General features: G+C 45.0%; 1 protein-coding gene across 1 annotated transcript; it reads left to right on the top strand.

The window, feature by feature from the left end:
- Positions 1-15,648: 15,648 nt before the first annotated feature.
- igsf21b (immunoglobin superfamily, member 21b) lies at positions 15,649-23,102 on the top strand. The gene is made up of 10 exons (XM_006807175.3): positions 15,649-15,724; positions 16,417-16,574; positions 18,555-18,676; positions 18,796-18,914; positions 19,259-19,374; positions 20,825-21,338; positions 21,446-21,546; positions 21,690-21,882; positions 21,961-21,999; positions 22,639-23,102. The coding sequence occupies exons 1-10, from the start codon at positions 15,649-15,651 to the stop codon at positions 22,716-22,718; spliced, it is 1,518 nt and encodes a 505-aa protein (XP_006807238.2). The 3' UTR covers positions 22,719-23,102.
- The last annotated feature ends 269 nt before the right edge of the window (positions 23,103-23,371 follow it).

The following is a 23,371-nucleotide window of genomic DNA, read 5'->3' as shown; positions in this document are numbered from 1 at the left end:
TGTCAGTACTCTTGCTGCAGCATTTTGGATTAACTGAAGGCTTTTCAGGGAGTTTTTTAGGAATTACAGTAGTCCAGCCTAGAAGTAATAAATGCATGAACTAGTTTTTCAGCATCATTTTACAGCATAACTAATGATGAATAATGAGTCGTGTACGAACACACAGTGAATAAAAAAGGTGAGTGAAGAAGAAATAGTCAGCACATCATGGGAAGCCCCCAGCAGCCAAAGCTTGTTGCAGCATAACTAAGAGAGGATGTTACACTATTAACAAAACAACTTTGATGGGAGTAGAGTTTAGGTAACTGCTCTGCACTGTGTTGGCTACAGCATTTTCATAGACTGTAACTAAGTTCAAGTACATGTTATGATACAGAGCATGCCTGTTATTTAACATTAAGTGCTGGGAGGTGAAAGTTTATGGATGTACAACAACTGCAGGTATCTTTGTGTATCTGTCTGTCAAACTCTTGTTAACCACAGTCTGTGATAAGAAAATTTAAATCACCAGCTTTACTGACTAGGTGATTTGAAATACAAAGCCAAAGTGAGTCACGTGATTATTTGATCTAGGATTTTAACCAGTTTATTTTTAAAGCAGTCAAAATCAGCAGCTTTCAGGTTTCCATCTTTTGTATTTTTGATCATTTTTTTTCATGTAGGGAGGTTTATTTCTCCAAATAAAAAACTGAAGTTTGTTGCATTTATTAATTTTATAAATGTATTTAATTGCATTTGTGCATTGAATAGATACAGCTTGGTAAACTTATTTTTGTCAGGTTAATTCTGCCCAATATTGCCTAACATGAATGTCTTCAAAGCCAGAAGTTTAATTTTTTTTGGAATTTGATGTTTATACTGGTGTGCTGTCTGCAAATGATATGATCTGCACCCAATACCTGTAGTTCCTTAATGCCATTGCATTTTTAACATGAATAACATTTCACTGATCAGTATGAATAAATATGGTGAAATAGGACACCCTTGAGGGACTGCTAAAAGTTGGGTATGGTACCATTGGCTAAAATGACAGAACTGCTGTCATATTCTGATACAAACAACAAACTTCTCCCAAAGTCAAAAACCAGCAGACTAAAAAACTCCTTTGTCCCACACGCCATCAGATTGTTTAACTCCTCACTGGAGGGGAGAGGGAGTGGAGACAGGAGGACAAGGGAGGGTGGGAACAACTGAGCTGCAGTGCTTTTTTACACTGTGCAATATTTGTTTTTTTCTTATATTCGACTGTGCAATAATAATTGTGCAATATACTCACTCAAATGTGCATTCCTATTTATCCATATTATATATTCTGTATTAATATATGTGTATATGTGTATATATGGTATATTTATGCTTATGTCCTTACTCTCATTCCCCTTATTGTATCTGTAACATGCAACTTCTGTCAGTGCTGTGCTACTGGAAACCGAATTTCCCGGAGGAACCCACCCGAGGAATTAATAACGTTTCATCTAATCTAATCTAATCATCTAATCTAAACAAATTACGCTTCTGAATCCAACTTGAAAACCACAGTGGATGTGCAGACCGAGCAGGACCCGATGGCGGCATGGCAGTTGCAGGAGATGAGGCAGGATCAGACCAGGACCAGGCAACAGAACCAGCCCGGACGGCAGCTTGGCAGCCGCAAATGATTGTGCAGGGGGTGGCGTTGCAGGCAATGGCAGGAAACCGTAGGTGGTGGTGCTGCAGGCTGGATGGACTCCCTGGAGCCTCCAGCAGGCGCGGAGTCCTCTAGCCACGATGAAGCTGGCTGGAGCTGTGCAGGACACTGGCTCTGTCCAGGCAGTGACAGCAGGGTGCAGTCCTCAGCTGGCCGAATGAGCTCACTCGAGTTTCCAGCAGAGGACTGAGGCAGCTGAGTTAACTCACCCATGCTCTCAGCAGAGAGTGATTGCTGAGACGGCCCAGTAGAGCTCCGAGGTGAAACAGGTTGCGCTGTCTCCAGGGGTCCAGAGTAAGCTGATTCAACACACGAATGACCTGAGGATAAAAACTCCTCTTGAGCCTCTCTGTTTTTGTTCAGATGGTGTGGAACCTTCTGCCTAATTTCAGAAGCTGGAACAGTTCATTGCTGGGATGGGACAGGTCCTTCAAAATCTGAGTTGCTCTAGTCCAGTATCTCCTGACGTAAATGTCCTGAAGGGAAGGGAGAGCTGTCCTGCAGCAGCGTTCTGCCATACAGATCACTCTCTGAAGAGCTTTTTTATCCTTGACACAGCTGTTTCCATACAAGGATGTGATGTTCTGTGTGAGGATGCTCTCCACAGAGCCTGTATAGAAAGTCCTGAGGATCAATGGAGAGACCCTGAACTTCCTCAGTTGTCAGAGGTAATACAGGCGCTGCCTAGCCTTTTTGGTCTGGACCTGAATGTGGGCAGACCATGTCAGGTCTGAGGAGATGTGGACACCGAGATACTGAGGACTGCACACTCTCCACTGGAGCTCCATTAATGATAATGGGCTTGTAATCTCTGTGCTGACTCCTTCTGAAGTCCACCACCCCCTCCTTGGTCTTGCCAACGCTCAGCTGGAGGTGGTTGTCCTGGCACTACGATGCAAGATTCTTCACTTCATCCATGTAGACCGCCTCATCGTTGTTGTAGATGGCGTCCAACACCACTGTGTCGTCAGCGAACTTCACAATGGTATTGGAGCCTTGGGTGACCACACAGTCTGAAGTGTAGAGGGAGTAGAGAGGAGAGGACACACTCCTGTGGCACTCCCGTGCTGATGTTGATGCTGTTGGAGATGCAGCTACCCACCCTCACCACCTGAGTACCGCCAGTGAGGAAGTCCAACACCCATGTCAGTGCAACTGGCCAGTAGTCATTCAGGCATGAGGGCTGCTTGTTTTTGGGGACAGGGATGATGGTAGATCTCTTGAAGCATGTGGGGACCACAGACTTAGCCAGGGACACGTTGAAAATTGAAGTGAACACACCTGCTAGCTGGTTAGCACAGCACTGCAGCAGAGGGTTGGTGATGCCGTCTGGCCCCGCCGCTTACCTTGTGCTCAGAGCTGAGGAGCCTGAGCTGGCGACAGAACTGGTGACAACACTGGAAACTGAGCTGGTGACCAAAGTGATGGTTGTGGTGGGAGTGGAGCGGGTAGTGGAGTAGATGACTGAGCTGACGGCTGGGCAGCTGACAATAGTAGTGGTGGTTGTAGTGGAAGTTGAGTGGGCTCACCGTCTTTCAAACTCTGTTTAGTCACAGGACGGGCAGTCTTTAATATTCCAGTCACAGGTTAAATATGGAAACTACTCTTGTAGTTTCTAAACTGGGGAAAACTAAGAACTAAACAACAATCCTGAACACGAGGCGACAGCGAGAACATGAAGAAGGATAATCAGGGAGAACTGTCGGAGGAACACAGACGGACCAATAAAAATCAGGAGAAAACACAGGGCTTATATACACACAGGAGCAATCAGGGAATGAGAAACAGGAGGGAGACACAGCTGGGGTTAATTATACATAACGAGACAAGGGGAATCAAAACTAGACTCACTGCACGTAGGACTGGGAGTATCAAAATAAAACAGGAAACAAGACACAATTCACAAATACGCGGACAACAAATAGCATCAAGAGAACAAAACAAACAACAAATGAATAACCAATAATCAGGAAATAGAAGTCAAACATAAAACACTGGAAAACACCCAGGACCATGACAAAAAACATCCGAGTTTTTTTCAAACTGCAATCAAGGTCTGAACAGAACTTGAAACTCAGCCTTAAGGCTGATGGACAGTTCTCTGTACAGCACTGCCAAAGCCAACATGAGGAAGCATGTCAAGGAAGATAGTGTGCTTCTTGGCAGTTGACTACCCCCACCAGGTGTGGAGAGACATCCAAGCCCTCTCCAACATCAAAGGCCAGAGCCACCCAGCCCCTGACAGCAGCCTCACACTTGGAGAGGAGCTTAACACCTTCTTTGCCCAGTTTGAGATGACCCCTCTTCCACACCCCTGCCCTCCTTCTCTCCCGCACCAGGAACACACCCCTGTCCCTCCAGGAACATGAGGTTAAGAGGAGACTGAGAGTGGTGAACCCCAGGAGAGCTGCTGGCCCAGACAACATCCCAGGGGCTGCGAGGACCAACTGGTAGGGGATCATCACCAGGCTGTTCAACCTCTCTCTGACTTATGTCAGGTGGGAATGGTGTCATTCCCATCCCCACAAACCTGGAATAGACAGCCTTAATGACTACAGACCTATAACCCTCACATCTGTAGTCATGAAGTGTTTTGAACAGATAGTGTCTTTGCACCTTAGAGACTGAATACAGCCCTGTCCTGACTCCTACCATTTTGCTTACAAATCAAATCAGAATCAGAATCAAAGTATTTTATTGTGATCCCAAGGGGAAATTATGTATTGGGGATATGAATTGGGAGGAGACTTTCACCATCACACTTCAGAGAGCACTGAGCCATCTGGAGAACAGTAAGAGTTATGTGAGGATGCTCTTTGTGGACTACAGCTCAGCATTCAACACTATAATCCCAGACATCCTTACCACCAAAGTGGTCCACCTTCAGATGTCAAGTATGCCGATGACACCTCCATAAGCTGCTGCTGGCCTTCTACTGTGAGGAGTGGTAGAAGTGGAGCAGCTCTCCTACTGCCTTGGTATTTGAAATGCAGAGGCCACGACTGACAACAGGAAGGCTGCACAAAGGGTAAATAACACTGCCCAAAAAATCATTGGCTGCCCTCTGCCATCCCTGGAGGCCATCACCAGCACCTCCTGTTTCAGGAAAACTAGGGCCATCACAGGTAACCCCTTGCATACTGCCCACTACCTGTTTTACCTGTTTGGCCTGGTTCTCCTGGAATTTCTTGCTGTTAAAAGCGAGTTTTTTCTTCCCACTGTCGTTAATTTTATCTTGTGCTTTTGTTTTATTGTCCTTCATTGTGTCATTGTTCTATTATGTGTTTTATCCTATTGTACAGTGTCCTTGGGTGTCTTGAAAGGCGCTTTATAAATAAAATTTATTATTATTATATGATTTTTGGGGTTTTCTCTTCTTTCTCTTTCTCTTCTTTCTTCTTAATTGTACTTAATTATCTATCTGTGTACTCTTTTCAATGAACTCTCACTTCTTCCAATTTTCTTTTCAGCAGAAAAGAAAAATAACCAGCTGTTCTCCACAGAACCAGCAGAGGTGTACTCTCAGTGGCAGGGGAACAATAAGAGAACAGCACCACCAAGGCTGGAGACGGAGCAATACTGGAAGAGCATATGGGAGAAGGACGCAACCCATAACGGTAATGCTCAGTGGCTAGTTGATCTGAGGGCAAACCATAGCAACCTCCCTGAACAGGGTCCAGTAACCATCACGGTGGCAGACATCCAAGCAAGGGTCTCTAGTATGAAGAGTTGGACAGCACCAGGCCCCGACATGGTTCACGCCTACTGGCTGAAGAAGCTGACTGCACTCCACGAGCATCTGGCAGCACAAAAACCAGCTGCTAGTTGACGAGAGACACCCGGAATGGCTAACCGAAGGTCGGACGGTCCTGATCCCCAAGGACCCCAAGAAGGGATCGGTCCCACCCAACTACCGACCAGTAACCTGCCTCAGTACTACATGGAAGCTCCTGTCAGGCATCACATCGGCTAAGATGAAAAGGCACATGGGTCAATACATGAGCGGGGCACAGAAAGGGATTGGCAAGAATACCAGAGGTGCAAAACACCAGCTACTGGTAGACAGAACAGTCAGCCGAGACTGCAAGACCAGGCTGACCAACCTGTGCACTACCTGGATTGATTACAAGAAGGCCTATGACTCAATGCCCCACAGCTGGATACTGGAATGCCTAGACTTGTACAAGATCAACAGGACCCTAAGAACCTTCATCAGGAATTCAATGGGGATGTGGCGTACAACACTAGAGGCCAACTCCAAGCCCATAGCACAAGTCACCATCAAGTGCGGGATCTACCAAGGAGATGCTCTGTCCCCACTGCTGTTCTGCATAAGCCCCAACCCCCTCAGTGAGATCATTGACAAGACTGGCTACGGATACCGACTACGGAACGGAGCAGTTGTCAGCCACTTCCTGTACATGGATGACATCAAGCTGTGTGCCAAGAGTGAACAAGACATCGATTCACTGATCCACACTACGCAATGACATCGGGATGTCATTCGGGCTGGAGAAGTGTAGTCGGATGATAACAAAGAGAGGGAAGGTAGTCAGAACTGAGGGGATCGAGCTACCAGAAGGCAACATTGCAGACATAGAGGACAGTTACAAGTACTTGGGGTTCCTGCAGGCGAATGGGAACCATGAAGAGGCAGCTAGGAAAGCTGCAACCACCAAGTACCTGCAGAGGGTCAGGCAAGTCCTGAGGAGTCAGCTGAACGGTAAGAACAAGATCTGGGCTATCAACACCTACGCCCTGCCCGTGATCAGGTACGCAGCTGGTATAATAAGTTGGCCAAAGGAGGAGATAGACGCCACTGACATAAAGACAAGAAAGCTCCTTACCATGCATGGAGGGTTTCACCCAAAGTCCAGCACCCTGAGGCTGTATGCTAAGCGGAAGGAAGGGGGCCGGGGACTGGTGAGTGTCAGCACCACAGTCCAGGATGAGAAAACAAACATCCAAGAATACATCGCAAAGATGGCCCCAACTGACCGAGTGCTCAGTGAATACCTCAGGCAGCAGAAACCCAAGAAAGAGGAGGGAGACGAGGAACCATCATGGAAGGAAAGGCCCCTGCACGGTATGTATCACCGGCAGATAGAGGAGGTGGCTGATATCCAGAAATTCTACCAGTGGCTGGACAAAGCTGGACTGAAAGACAGCACAGAGGCACTAATCATGGCAGCACAACAACAAGCTTTGAGTACAAGATCCATAGAGGCTGGGGTCTATCACACCAGGCAAGACCCCAGGTGCAGGCTGTGTAAAGATGCCCCTGAGACAATCCAGCACACAACAGCAGGGTGCAAGATGCTAGCAGGCAGGGCATACATGGAACGCCATAACCAAGTGGCCGGCATAGTATACAGAAACATCTGTGCCGAATATGGCCTGGAAGTCCCGAGGTCAAAATGGGAGACGCCTCCAAGGGTGGTGGACAATGACCGATCTAAGATCCAGTGGGACTTCCAGATACAGACGGACAAAATGGTGGTGGCTAACCAACCGGACATAGTGGTGGTAGACAAAAAGAAGAAGATGGCCGTAGTGATCGATGTAGCGGTTCAGAATGACAGCAACATAAGAAAGAAGGAACACGAGAAGCTGGAGAAATACCAAGGGCTCAGAGAAGAGCTCGAGAGGATGTGGAGGGTGAAGGTAACGGTGGTCCCCATGGTAATCGGAGCACTAGGTGCGGTGACTCCCAAGCTAGGCGAGTGGCTCCAGCAGATACCGGGAACAACATCGGAGATCTCTGTCCAAAAGAGCGCAGTCCTGGGAACACCTAAGATACTGCCCAGGACCCTCAAGCTCCCAGGCCTCTGGTAGAGGACCCGAGCTTGAAGGATTCCAAGGATGACCGCCCACAGGGGCGAGTGGGGAATTTCACACATATATCTATATATATATATATATATATATATATATATATATATTACAACAGTGAGCTTGAACTCTGGGTCAAAGATTCAAGTTGCAGTTATTTATATTGCCTATCACCTTAAATCTTCACTCAAAGACAAGTATCTTTGTGTATATATAGATGTGTATATAGTGTATAGTGTATATATAGATGAGAAATATTGTTTGTTTAATATGTTGGCATTATTACATTTGGCTTTGTGCTTACATATGTGTGTAGAAAGAAAATGTACGAGCTGTGATAACTGTTTCTGATAGAATGAAGAGTAGACTGATATATTAAATATTCCTTTATTGGGTGAGAAAATCAGACCATGTCATAACTGCTTTAAGTCATACAGAATAGATATCAGAGTAAGGCTCTGATATCTAAACAGGCTGACTTCTGTTAAATGGGTCAAACTGGGCAGAAAGTATACAAACACATAACATCCTTATAGAATATGATGTAACACTATAGATCAACTTACCTCAGGATATATAAAGCATATAAACAATTACAGCAATATGATACAACAAACACAGCAGTACTACTAATCCAAAATACTCAAAGCTTCATAGAACTGAAACAAACATTTATTTTTTGGTCCATTCTGCTGCTGATACATAATTTAGGTTTCTGAATATTAAACTTGTTGCTGCCTTTCATAGTGTTTAACTTGAAGGCCCTGAGTACTTTCTCCCACACTGAAAACACTGGAATGATATAATTATTTGAACATTACCTAATAAGATTGATTCAGGACAGACAATTAGTTATTTTAAACTTTTCTAGCAGTCCTTCACAAACAGGGAACAGCCTGCCTATTCTCTCCATTTGTAAGCTGCTGCTGGCTCTTCCCCCTCCTCTTCCTCACACACTGCTGAGTTTGTCCTGGTGGATCATCAGGGGTGCAAAGCCTCACAGATGATGTGCAGCAGTGGGACCCTCAGTCTGTCCTCACTCTGGACACTTGCAGTTGTCACACATGGAAATCAAATGTGTGATAAGCTGCAGGATTCAAACACAAGTGTTTAGACATGTTCATACTTTTATTACACAATCAGAGAGAAAGAAAAAGAGAGAGAGTGCAGGACAGACAGACAGGTGACAGTCTCAGGTGTATACACTGCTACAAAACAGCACAAGAGAAGGAGGATTTAGTGTTTGTGTTCTTTCGAGTGCTAAACAAGAAGAGTTCCCAGCTGGTACAGTGGACACATGTGTGACTCCTGTGATTAAAGCACCCTTCTTTCAGCTTAACGAGTGAACCGTCAGCTCATTCAAACACACGTTAAAGTCCGTTTGGCTCGACACCACCGAACAGAGGCGGCAATATAATATAGCTAACATTAACAGTGCAGTGAATCCTGCTTGTGGTGTGATATTCAGGACTGCAAACCGAGCAGCATCACTGACTTTCAGCTAGTTGTGTTTGTGGATTTATGACTTTAATTATCCATAAAAACATCACATTCTCTGTAAGATTATGGTCAACTATTGAACAGCGTATATTTTAAAGTAAAGGCTCTAAAACCAAGTTAGTACAAACATCACTAATGTCACATAACTCTGCTGACATGTGGCCAACAGGAATGTCTTCATTATTAAACATTCGCACATAAATAAGTGACATAATATTCAGTATTTTTGACAGTTCACTCTTTGGCCGCTCTGCTTCTGCCGTCTGCCGTATTTTGCAGCAAAATTATCCACACCCACCGCCGCACTATGAATTGTGGGATATATGGGACCACGAAGCGTGCACCGGACCACGCTTGACATTTGGGAAATCGACAGCGCATTTGGAGTATGCATTTGAAGTACACTTCGGATTGGGACAGCCGTCGTTGCGTCGCGGTGACGTAATAGGTCTCAAAATGCATACTTCAAGCGTGCGGTCTCTTAATTGGGACACAGCCATAGACATGCCACACAAGCTTGACAACATGGACACAACACAGACATGAAACACATGACAGACTGGACAGGAAACATGACACATGATCTATGTGTCATAATCCAATCTATTTTTAAACCAAAATTGGTATTTTGAGAATGTTGGTGATACCGTGCTTTAAGATGTAAATGCCTATAAAATTGACATAAAATCACTTTTCTTTTGAAAACTTTTTGCTTAGTTTGCTGGAAGAAAAAGCTAAATCTTGTCACAATAATGGAATGCATTGTTCTGGAAGAGGCATACCTGAAATATTTATCACAAAAACTTGTCTGGTAATATACCTGGGCTTTTCCTTCCCTGTCTTGTCTTCCTTTTGTGGTGTGCAACTGATGAGGGTGAGGGGATACTAAAATATAAGGCAAAAATAAGTGGTAGGCAGACTAGCGATGAGAAGCGATCCGTGATCTCAACTGCATGATCAGGAAATCCACTGAGTGGAGCAAGTGTGCTGGCAAAATTTGGAAGAAATGGTGGGAGAAGAGATCAGAAGAAATTCTGGACAATGAGAGACCTTGGTAGGGGAATGAGAGGAACCTCAGTCAGGTAGTGACGTGCTCTGAACAGAAGCTCTGATGGTGAAGCATGCTGGGAATTTTTGACGCTCGAGGTAAAGTTGTCATGGTCCCCGTGCCTGCCCAGCCGGTCTCACAAGGCTACACTTGTGTTTTTGCTTTCTCTCTCTCTCTCCCCTACCTCTCTGCCTGGGCGGAGCTCACTGCTGGCTCCCGCCCTTGGCTCACACACCTGTTGGTGATCAGCTGATTTCCCAACTACTATTTGAGGCTGGGCCACAGATCTTCTCATCGCTGGATGATTGTGCTACTAACTTTACCTACCCGGACCTGTGACCTCCCAGCTGTACGAACGTGTGTGAGTTGGATGTGAGGACGTGAGCGAGCATGAGAGAGAGCCTTCCCCTAATCCCTTGGAACCCTGGATTTTTCCCCGTCACTGTATATATTATCGCACTGGTGTGTAAATAAATGGTGCTCTGAGACGTCAACCTGTTCTGTGCTTGAGTCCCTGCTTTCAGATTGTGACAAAAGTAAAGAAAATTTGTTCATAGAGTCGTTGGGGCCATATACATTTACGAAATGTATTATATATTATCTTAAACAGTGATGTACCTCCCCCTATGGATCTTTAATGAGCTTTAGACTTGAAATGGTATTGGTTTGTGTATAGGGATGGCCTATACTATATATATATCTAGCATGACTGTTGGACTGTTGAAGGAAGTGTGAAATACCTGACCTGGCCATCTTCTAGTTTTCTATCTGTTTTATCAGTTTTATATCTGATGTTAACACATTCTCATTCCAACACGTAACATACTGATGAATGTGACGAATTGTTGGTATGTTGCGCATTGGGAATGATAATGCTCTGCTAATGTGGATAAATCTGTATAAAGACAATCTTAGCTTTTAAATATTTTATTTGACTCAATACTTGTTTCAGTGTGGTCAGTTTTCTAATTCCTCTCAACATTGGCAAATCCCTTTGCAGAGTACCCATGACACCCTCTCCCTTTATGACCTCGCAGGCTTGGGGGACACTGATCCACAACACTGGGAAGCAACTAGTCAGCACGAGCTAGGAAACAACACATTTTAACTATCACATTTTACACTATCTGTCAACAGTGTTATTTAAATTTGTAAAATATCTTCACCCCTATCAAAGAAATCATAACTTATTTTAAGGTTTAACAGTCAACATGGGAGCAATAACTATAGACATCCTGTCATCATGTCATGTCCTTTAATACAGGTGTTTTCAGTTCACAGAGAACAGATGTTAGGGTTCCTGGGTGGTTGAACCCAGTGTTTCGGTTTTTGGACTTTTGGACCTTTATGTTTATTGTTGTTCCATGTTTCTTAGTCTTTATTGGGTATGGTTTAGTTTTCTTGTGCTTTTTAGTTTCGTCTTTTGTATCTCTAGTTCTAAAGTACAGCGGTGGAATGGACTCAGACGCAGACTGAGAAATACGATTTAAACAGTTTGTGGCGGGGCGTGGCCTGCGGTGCCATGCAGAGGAGGCGGACGCACCTGCACGGCATCCGCAATCACGCCCCGCCGATATAAATATTGTACTGGGTCCTGTGGTTGGGGTTGTTGTGGTGATAATGTTGAGCGGGCAGCGGGAGAGCTGCAGCTCTGTGAACATTGTGAACAGCAACCGTGAGAGCCAATAAAGTATGCTGCAAAGCATGAATTTGCACCCGGGTCTGCCGTGGTTGTTTACAGTGGTGCCGAAACCCAGGACGGGAGGCACGGCAGATCCGGGAGTGGGCCAGCAGAGGGAGGAGCTGGCGAGAATGGTGGCCGAGCTGGCGGCCACGCAGCAGGAGCAGGCGGCGGTGTGGCGCCGCAGGCGGGAAGAGCTGCAGGACCAGACTGAACGCCACCTGCAGAGGATGGAGTATCTGGCGGCGCTGATCCGGTCCTGGCCGACACCACCGCCACCCCCACCGGCGCTCCCCAATGGCGCTGGAGTGGAGGAAATCCAGTCCGTGCAGGCGCCCGCGCCGGCCCCCAGGTTGCGACCAGCTAGCACGCAGCCTGCCACAGCGCCTGTCCCCACACCTTGCGTGGGAGCCGCTGGGGTTCGGCAGGGCCCGGTGCCCGTTCCTGCGCCCCGGAAGAAGGCGGCGGAGCCGGCGCCCGAGGAGCCGCTCCAGCCGGGAGAGACAGCAGCGGAGGCGGCGCCCGGGGAGCCGCTCCAGCTGGTAGAGGCAGCGGCGGAGGCCGGGCCCGAGGAGCCGCTCCAGCCGGGAGAGACAGCAGCGGAGGCGGCGCCCGAGGAGCCGCTCCAGCCGGGAGAGACGGCAGCGGAGGCGGCGCCCGGGGAGCCGCTCCAGCTGGTAGAGGCAGCGGCGGAGGCCGGGCCCGAGGAGCCGCTCCAGCCGGGAGAGACAGCAGCAGAGGCGGCGCCCGAGGAGCCGCTCCAGCTGGTAGAGGCAGCGGCGGAGGCACAGCGTGGGGTGCTGCCCCCACCAGGAGGGGCGGAGAAGCCGCGGGATAGGTCGGTGGTGCCCGTGCTAGGGGAGTACGCGCCACCGAAGCCCGAGGTCGGCGGGGTGAGCAGAGCGGCCTCACCTCCACCAGAGGCCGGTGCCTGCCGGACATCTGCCCAGCTGCCTGAGAGCCGGGGCGCACAACCATGCCGACCGCGCCGCATGCACCTGCCACGCAGCCGACCTCCGGACCAGCTTCGCCGACGCTGCTGGGTTTGCGGGAGGCCACCTGAACTCACAACTCCCCGTCGCTTGGCCAGGGCCCGGGGGCGCAGACGGTCCGGGCTGATCCCCTCTCCCGCGCGCGGTGGGGGGAGTAGGTTCGGCCGGATGGTTCCCCAGCCTCAGTCGGGCGATGGGGGTATGTGGCGGGGCGTGGCATGCGGTGCCGTGCAGAGGAGGCGGACGCACCTGCACCTCCTGGTTGTTCTTTCCCTGTCTCGTCAGTTGATTTTGTTCACCTGTGTTCCACAGGTGTTTCATCTCTGCTGTGACCCCTCTGATGTATTTACTGTCTGTGTCTCCCTCCGTCCAGTGTGGTGATCTCCCTCATCCTCTGGCTGTGTGTTCCGGCTGGTATCTCAGTTTAGGTTTCTTGGTTTATGTACATAGTCATTCAGCAATAAAGCTGTGTTTAAGTTTAATTTCCCCAATTAGTCTGCATTTTGGGTCCTATATCAAGCCTTCACTGCTACATGACAACAGACCATTGAAAAGATAAATCAAATCAATTTATTTATATAGCACTTTTCACAGGATAAAAACTACAAAGTGCTTCACAATAATATAAAACAGAAATACATAAAATACATCAATGATCAAACATACAGCACAAATCTAATTAAAAGCCAATTTAAATAAATGAGTCTTAAGCTGCTTTTTAAAAGAATAAATAAAATCAAGGCAACGCAATGATGGAGGGAGAGCATTCCACAACCTGGGGGCCACCGCTCTAAAAGATCTATCTCCTCTGGTCTTAAAACAAGTTTGTGGGACTACCAACAGCCTTTGATTAGATGATCTCAGGCTGGAAGCCAGTGTAATGAACGTAACACTGGTGTAATGTGCTCTCTTTTTCGTATCTTAGTTAAAAGCTTTGCAGCAGCATTCTGGACTAACTGGAGATAGTCAAGATTCATTTTGCTCAGACAAAGAAAAAGACTGTTACAATAATCTAAGTGAGATGAAATAAAAGCATGAATAACCATTCCTAACTCAGATTTGGACAGCAAAATTCGCAGTTTGGAGATGTTTCTTAGCTGAAAAAGGCAATTCCTAATTAACTGACGACACTGTTGTTCTAGGGACATGGCAGAATCAAAGATCACACCAAGGTACCTGAGGCTTGGGTGAACAGATGAGCCAAGAGAACCAAGATGCTGTTTGATTAGAGATATCTGGTTGTCGGGGGCAATAATTAATGTTTCTGATTTCTCAGAGTTCAGCTGTAAGTAGTTGTGACCAAGCCACTATTCAATGGAAGCTAAACATTTAATTAAACAGGACAGTTTATGGACTTCCATTGGCTTAAAAGAGCAATAGAGCTGAATATCATCAGCATAGAAGTGATAAGACACCTCAGGGAACTGCCTAATTATAAGTCCTAGAAGTAACATGTACAAAAGAAAAAGAATAGGACCCAGAACTGAACCCTGCGGTACCCCACATGTCAGATCTTTAGAATGTGACATAAACTGATTTGCAAAATCATTGAAAAGATAAAGGAGTCTTTTTAGGAGCTGATGAATGAAGAAAAGGAGAGAGGGAGGAGAAGGGATACAGGAAAGTCAGTGAATCAGTGAAGGGCAGTAATTAGCAAAGTGGGGGCAGCTATGAAGAGGATGAAGAATGAAAAGCAGTTGGTCCACATGACATACCTGTAGAGTCGTGTAGATTCAATTCAATTCAATTCAATTCAATTTTATTTATATAGCGCCAAATCACAACAAAAGTCGCCTCAAGGCGCTTCATAGATACAGAGAAAAACCCAACAATCATATGACCCCCTATGAGCAAGCACTTTGGCGACAGTGGGAAGGAAAAACTCCCTTTTAACAGGAAGAAACCTCCGGCAGGACCGGTTGGGGTGAGAGAAGGAAGACAGGATAAAAGACATGCTGTGGAAGAGAGACAGAGATTAATAACAGATATGATTCAACACAGAGAGGTCTGTTAATACATAGAGAGCGAGAAAGGTGACTGGAAAGGAAAAACTCAATGCATCATGGGAATCCCCCGGCAGCCTACATCTATTGCAGCATAACTAAGGGAGGATTCAGGGTCACCTGGTCCAGCCCTAACTATATGCTTTAGCAAAAAGATAGGAGAGAGTGCAGTGGACTGTCTAACCAGGTAGTTTAACACAGTCTTGGAGGGTGAGAGGATGTCTGAGGAACTGAGAACAAGCGCACTGGTAGTGATTTCAAGAACAAGAGTGATGTGCAGAGCCAAAGGAGATCACTACAGAAGGACAAAGCTGATGAGCCATAGCATGACGATGTGGGAGAGAGTACTGAATCTAGATTAAGAAGAGAGGTGACATTTAGCAAGCAGCAGTATGACTTCAGGCCAAGAAAGAGCAATAAAGATGCAATGTTTGTTTTGGGATTGTTAATTAAGAAGGTCAGAAGGAAGCTCCAAAGAAAGCATACGATAGGGTGCTAGAAACTGTGGTACTACACGAGGAAGTCAGGAGTAAGAAAGTGACAGTGGGGGTAGAGGCTGGGGCTGAGTCTGACTGATTTGGGCTGGTTGGTGAGGAAAGTGGTGAGTGATACAGGATCAGGTGGTATCCTCTGTGGACTGATTTGCTCTGTAAGCAAAGTGGTAGGGGTCCAGAGAGGGCAGTAGGTCTCTGATGTGCTGAGACACTCGAAACACTTCATGACTGCAGATTTAGGGGTCTGTAGTCATTGAGGCAATCTATTACAGGCTTTTAGGGAATGGGAATCATAATGTAGGCCTTCAGACAGGTGGTAATGGTGGCATGAGTCAGGCAGAGGTTAAACAACCTGATGAAGATCCCCTCCCAGTTGGTCCGCACAGGCTTTGACCACAGCCCCATGCCATCATGGCCAGAAAGCTCTCTTGGAGTTCACCGCTCTCAGTTGCCTCCTTACCTCATGCTCCTAAAGGGAGAGTGCTGGGTGAGAAGGACGGGGAGGTCAGGTGACGCTGAGCGAAGAAGTTGTTGAGCTGCTCTGCTAAGTGTGAAACTGAAGGCCTCATCCTCCTCCTGTGAGCCTCCTTATCTTGTTTGACACCCCTCCTAGAGTTGGCTCTGGCAGTGCTGTACAGAAAACTTTCCCTCAGCCAGAAGGCAGAGTTACCAGTTCTGATCAGAGCCTGTACTTCTCTCGTGATCCAAGGTTTCCAGTTAGGAAAAACTGTTATATTCTCAACACAGCACTTAATGTAGAAAAGGACAGACTAAGTGAAGCTCTCCAGGTCCTGCTGTTCAAAGATGAATCACTCTGTCAGATCAAAACTTGTAGCTGGATGAGAGCATCATCTGGCCATGTTTTAGTGACCTGGGTGCTTGGAGGGGTTTGTTTCCTGAGGATGGTTTAAAAATGGATGAAGAGCAGAGAGGAGTGGTCATATTGTCAGAGGTGGGGGAGGGGTGTCGCTTGATGTTACTGTGCCCATGGTCCAGTGTCCTGTTGCCCCTGGTAGAGCACTTAACATGTTGGTGGAATTTGGGGAGTACAGCTTTCAAATAAATAAAGTCCTCAGCAACAACATGCCTCAGCCTTGATGTATATACAACAGAGCAGCAGTGAATAGTATAAGAAACTACAGGACTATTGACTGTGCAGAACCTTTCTATTGACTGCAGGAGTCTTATCTTCCTCTGTTTTCTTCTTGGCAGGTTATTTAACCGTTACTAGTGAATCTCTTCCTCCTGTCGTCATTGGAGATACAGTCACACTCAAGTGCAACTTCCAAACAGATGGCAGCCTGAAAGAGATTGTGTGGTTTCGGGAAAGCGAACAGGTAAAGTTAGTGCTTTGAGCTGAATGATGATCTTGCGTGTGTAATGCTGCAACAAGAGTACTGACAGGGACTAGAAAGAGAGAGCAGATTTCTCCAGTACTGGCTTCTCTTCATTGGCTCCCTGTTAAATCCAGAATCAAAATCCTTGTCATCACATTGCAAGGTCTTGAATAATAAGGCCCCATCTTATCTTGAAGACCTAATAGTACCGCATCACCCCAACCAAACACTTGGCTCTCAGACTGAATCAGAGTCAAAATGACTTTTATTGCCAAGTTTGTGCGTGGATCTTGCTGTGGTGTTATGGTGCAAAGCATTTACAGTATATGTAATATATACATCACTGTATAAATATTAACAATAAATACACATAAAAGAAATATATAATACCTAGTACCTACAGTTATAGAATACAAATGATAAATTAACAAATATGTAAGATTATGAGTGAGGGGAGTGCAAAATGTAGATAGGAAATGATGTGCAAAGTCTTTATAGCCTGAGTAAATAACTGTGTTACTGTAACACATTTACTGAGCCATGATCTGGATGAGGAGTCACACAAAAAGAAACTATAAACTATAATTGGGAAAGAACTATTCTTATGCTGTGAGATGAGTTGGTTCTGATGGACAGCGGCTTCGTGCCAGAGGGGAGTGTCAAAAATAGATGATGCCCAGGGCATGAGGGGTCAGCAGCAATCTTCTTTGCCCATCTCAGTGTCCTGGTATGCACATCAGTGGAGGGTATGACACGCTGCAGTCTGCCTTTGTCCTTGGCAAAGGCATGGAGGAGGTGTGGAGAGATCTAGTGATGGAGGAATTACCTCAACAGGTTATATGGTTTACTTTTGGTTCCTACAGTATTTAAAAGTAGAATGGGAGGCAGAGCTTTCAGTTTTCAGGCCCCTGTTGCCTGTCTTGTGTTTCTATGGTGTATTGATAGTCATGTGCTTTTTGTGCTGAAGTGTTTTTTTTCTGTTCTCAAACTGTTCTCCCATTCGGAGCTAAGTCTGAGTGGAGTTTTTCTCTCCTCCTCTCACCTCATGTTATGTATTTTTGTTCTTTTTTCCTATCAGCCTACCTCTCTGACATGTCTTCCCAATGTGATGTTTGTGTAAAGGTTGGTCAGAAGGTTCCTTTGTAAGTGCGCATGCACCCTTAGCGTACTGCCTGATGTAACCTATAATTTCCTTCGGGAATAATAAAGTATTCTGATTCTGATTTACAACAAGGTGCAAACACCGGTTACACTCAGCAGAAGGGCCAGATTACACTTTTCCAAAAAACAGAGCCTGCATAGTTAAGGGGGGAAAAAAATCTTTGGGCAGATATGAAATAGACAAGATAAATTTATACCAGAATCATGGGAAGAGAAAAATATGATAATGGAAAAGCAACAGCCCGTGATGTGCCAGCATGTGCCAGTGTGTTTATCTAATTTTACAAATGGATTTATTGATGTGGCTGCTATGTCAGTCTGACTTCTGAAGTGAACAGGGCTATATTTAATGCTTAGATTCAGTCAAATGATGCAAAACTGATCCTGACCCAAAGCCAGCTGCAAAATACACCTAAGAGTTTCTCATGGCAAAGAAATGGGATGTTCTTCAACCGCTGCGTTAGTCAACTAATCTCAACACAAAAACTGGAAATACATTTTTTACTTTTTTATGTTGGGGTTGGCAAATTGCACATGTCAAGGCTGATATAGGACTTTCAAATTGATACCATAGGCGTGTCTACTAAAACTCTCAGACAATTTTGAATCTCAGTGACCTTAACTTGAAGGTTAGAGGTCAGAGGTCAAGCTTTCTGAAATGTTGTAAAGCGATAACTTGAGACGGAAATCACATAAGATTTTGAAACTGATACCATAGGTGTATCTGCTTGGAAGCTGAGGCGTGCATAAATTCATATCTATAGGGTCCGCCTCCTCTAGTTCAATTGATTCTAATTCTAATGTACTTCTTCCTGGCAGATTATTGAAGGAGCCAGTACCAAGCAAAAGATTTTCAGCTATAATACCATGTACAACACTAGCTACTCCAACATGGAGGACAACCGCAAACGGGAGGACCTAGTATACCAGTCAACAGTGCGGTGAGACTAGTACACTAAAATAGTGTTTTTGTTATGCTCTATGATAATTTTCCACAGAAAATCTGAGTTGTTAATAAAAATTATCCTTTGTTATTCTTGTAAATCTGTGCATGAAACAGACTTCCAGAAGTTCACATGGAGGATGATGGCTTGTATGAGTGCCATGTAGGGGTTTATGACAGAAATTCCAGAGACAAAGTTATTCTAGCCTCTAGCAGTATCACCCTCACTGTCATAGGTATGTATTCATACTCATGTTGTCCCATGAACATCTCTGGCTGTATCAGTGGTTTTCTCTTGGCACCATGTATATCTTTTTCTGTAGTAATTTATGGAAGTATTGTAAAGTATTTCATTATAGCTATAGTTTGGTTATAATTTGCCATTGGTGTATATTTTATAGGAAGAATTCATTACACTGGGGTAATAAGAAATACTAAAAAACATTATTGTAATGTTTTGAAATTTTTGCTCTTTAAGGTTTTTGCACTCCAGTGTCAGCTCAGCTTCATTAAACACACCTTCAATGAAATGAAAGCACCTTCCTCTTTGACTGCCTTGGTCATTGTATTTTCTCTCCAGTACCTCCAAAGTCTATCTCTGTGGTGGTGGCCAACAGCCCAGCTCCATTCAGCCGTTACGAGGCTCAAAACTTCACTCTGGTTTGCATTGTTACAGGAGCAAAACCAGCTCCCATGGTAAGATGGAGAATTTTTATGTCTTTACCTCTCTTGAAAGATTTGGTATTTACATCACTGCTAAGTATGTGAGGAAGGATAACTTAATTGTTGATCATCAGCCTATTTATGAATATGGAAACAACTCAAATATTTTCCTGATAGAGTTGAAAACTGTGCTCTTTCTTTCACTGCAGAATTAATTTAGTGTGCACTGCTGGATTTGGTTGGTGCTCACATAAAAAGAGCAATAACCCCTACTTGATGCACCCTACAGCAGTTGGAAATTTGGAAGCAAAAAAGCTATTTAAAACTGTGTTCTGTACCCTGAATGACCTCTTTTGAACATTGGAATTGGGAATTTATTGCATTGGGAATTAATATTGGAGAATATTATGTGGCTGTAAGCAGGAAAACTCCAACAATCAGCAGTGCAGTGACTGCTCCTTTATTTACAGTATGCTTTTGTGTTTTCCACTTATGCAGCCAACAGAATTAGAGGCAATGTCATTTTAGAAACATAATTCTGGCTACCCTCCCTCCCTCCTTCCCTCCCTCTTGCCCTCAGCGGAGATAGTTTTAGCCCTATCGCAGGCAGTGACCCTGAACTAGATAAGCAGAATTAAATAGATGGATACAATTCTTGCTGAAAATGCCACTACAAAATAAAAAAGCAATAGAGCAAGAACAATGCAGACCCATCTTATAGCAAAATGCAAAAGCTCTTATGTACACTGAAAGGATGGTTAGATTTTGTTATTCACCCTGTTCCTATTTAATTTTCCCCCTTCTGCACTGTAAGCCATGTCTCACAGCCCTGTTTGGATGCCTAAACCTAAATGACTAAAAACAAAGATAAATCTAAACATGTTGCCACACGGGGCACAAATCCTGTATGTAAAGTTGTCTTAGCACTACCAACCCCTGAGAAGTGTCTGCTATCAGTGAAGACAACAGGAGCAAGTGCAACTGCCAATAACCTTGATAATGTCCAAGTTGGTGTCTATATCATAGACTTGTAAAAATGACGACTGACGACTATTAGATTTTCCTGGTTGCTGCTTAGCCGTAAAAGGCTGAGTTATTATTATCTACTGGGCGGGTGGGAAAACAGGCGGCATGGACTTCCAAATTAATTAATAGCACAGGTGCAAATACTAAAAATCTCAGATGCGTTTGAACCTCAGTGACCTCAACTTCAAGGTCAAGGTCAAGGTCAAAGGTCAACTTTTCTGAAAATCACCTGGAAGATTTCAGATTTAAACCATAGATCTATGGAGGAGGAGCCTGAGGGGTAGCACTGGTGGCTGCCAGCATTTTTAAAAATTTTACAGCTGTGGATGAGACTCACATTTCTGTGCTATCCTACTAACTTTAACACACACAATGGAATTCTCCAGCTGAACTTGACTTATGATTAAATGTCTTCAAAATGCCTAGTGAGCTAAGTTTTTCTCTCTCTGCTGTTTAGGTATACTTCAAGAGAGATGGTGAGCTTATTGATGTTGTGCCAACAGCCCAGTCTTTTTCTTCAGTAGGAGTTCAAAGTAAGAGCCCAGGTCACAAAAAGAGCTGGACTATGAACCAGGCAGGGCTTTGGAGTACCCAGGTGTTGACCAGTCGAGATGTTGATGACACCAAACTCCAGAGGACCCTGCTGGAGCAAGAGGAGAAGCAGGCCAGGATAGACCATAATGGACCTGTTGACTCTCAGGGCCAAGAAGAAGAGTCTGAACTGAATCCTGAGGAAACCACTGAGATTATCCCTGAGACAATAGTGAGCAGGGAATTTCCCCGCTGGGTTCAGACTACTGACCCTCTCTATTACTTCTATCACCGGCAGCAGGCAGCAGGCGATGGCACCATGGAGGTTAGAGCCATGCTAACCTGGAGCCTCAACCCCCAACTTGACAATGAGGCTCTATTCAGCTGTGAGGTCAACCACCCAGCTCTATCCATGCCCATGCAAGCTGAGGTCACATTGGGTGAGTCATTCACTAACTGGCCTAGCTAACATGCAAACAGAGTTGTTTTTAAATCCAGTCACATGTGTTCAGTGTCCAGTGTGTTATTTTTACATTTTTCCTCTTAGCTGCTCCCAGAGGACCTAAGCTGTCCATGAGTCCCAGTAAAGCCAAAGTGGGAGATACAGTGCGGATCACTGTCCAGGGCTTCCAGCTGGGACCGTCTGCAGTGAGTATTCAACACAGAGACTCTAAAAATCATTGTGAAGTTTAAAAATCTAAACTTGTAGTACTTCTGTTGGATAGCTGTGACAGTTTCACTAGCATAAAATTTTAAATGCTTCTCATCCTCACATACCTGTGTGTCCACAGAGTGAAGTCTTCCCTGAGCCAATGTTCACTTGGACCAAGGTTGGTGGGGATCTGCTTGATGGCAGAGCAGTCCATAACGGAAGGGAACTCATCCTGGAGAGAGTCCCTGCTGAGCTCAATGGCTCCATGTTTCGCTGCACAGCCCAGAATCCTCTGGGCTCCACGGATACCCACACCCGCCTGATCGTGTTTGGTGAGTTGCTTGTGTAGGGATTAGTTCTGATCAGTCAATGCTTTCGGTCTTCTCAAAGCGAATCTTGTGTTTTTACAGACAACCCAAGACTGAAGAGAGGAAAAGAACATTACATTGGTACGTCAGTTTCGGTACAGCTACAACTGTGACGTTGGCAACTTTGCACGAGTCTAAAAGAAAAACAAGAAGTATAAAAAGAGAGTGACCTCGAGGCGTGGGTTTTTTGGAAGTTTCCAGCACGTTTTAATAACTACACATAATCTGATTACCTCCAGGAGGTAGGGCAGGTTATCTGCTACTCAAAGGTCGGTGGTTCAGTCCCTGGCTCTTCCAGTCCACAGTGCCCTGAGTGAAGATACTGAATCCCAAATTGCAAATTTATGATAGAAAACAGTTAAAGGCATTGAATTAAGTGATGAATCAATGTGTCAAAAGTTTTTACAGTACAAGGTTTATTTTTGAAACTGTTTGTAGTTTTTATTTATTTATATAGTATTTATGCACCAGGTGTGTAGTTAGAAGAAAGCACAGTGTGTTTGTCAGTGTGACACTTTGATGTATTTGTGATCATTTTCAAACTTTGGAGTTCTGCGCGCGCACACACACACACACACACACACACACACACACACACACACACACGTGTACTGGATTGATAGATAACAGGATAAACTGGCTGGTTGACAGTACAAATACAACATGCTTGGATAGGAGGTTGTTACATCAGCATTTGAATTTTGTCTTGTTTGTGTGCAGCCATCAACACAGCAGTCGGTCGGCACTCCTTCACATTATCCACCATTCTACTGCTGAGATTCACCTGTGAGCTGACGTGACCCGAAGCTCTGCTCTGCTGCTAAACACACTACCCAACTTCCTGAGGCACCATCAGTGACCCCTGAAAGTAGTTAAACCTCCAACCAGTCCTTCTGCTTGAGCACCTAGGAGGAAGGACTCCTTCTGATTCTGCATTAGACACAGAATGAAGTTTCAGAGGCAATTTACATGTAATCTTGGGAATACTTGAGATTTACCACTACCATAGGGATAATAGTAGATAGATTGTAAGTTGGCCAGTCAGCATTATCAGCTGCCAGGATTTTGATTCATAGCATCACTCCGGCTGCCAGATTTATGTTATATAAACAAAAACCCACAACCCAGGCCAACTCAAAGACACATCAAATATTGATTAGTTAGGGCTATTATTCAAAAAGATCTGATGAACAAGTTCTCTAGAAATCATCAAATCTGCACAGCTTTCATGTTCTTACATAAAATAGTTGATGTTTTGGAGGACTGATTGTTCCTTCTAGTGATGGGATTTCCAGCTCTTTTTAGAGAACCGGATCTTTAGGCTCGGCTCACTAAAAAGAGCCGGCTCTTTCAGCTCCGAACCGGCTCTTCAGGTTGTTTTGTTGCTTTAATTTTAAACAATAATATAAAATTATGCACAAAAGGAATTACTAATGTAAAAAAGTTGTTTTAT

The sequence above is a fragment of the Neolamprologus brichardi genome, chromosome 20 (genome assembly GCF_056152115.1).
Source record: "Neolamprologus brichardi isolate AB-2024 chromosome 20, ASM5615211v1, whole genome shotgun sequence".
NCBI classification, from domain to species: domain Eukaryota; kingdom Metazoa; phylum Chordata; class Actinopteri; order Cichliformes; family Cichlidae; genus Neolamprologus; species Neolamprologus brichardi.
This window is presented reverse-complemented; position numbering and strand designations above follow the sequence as displayed.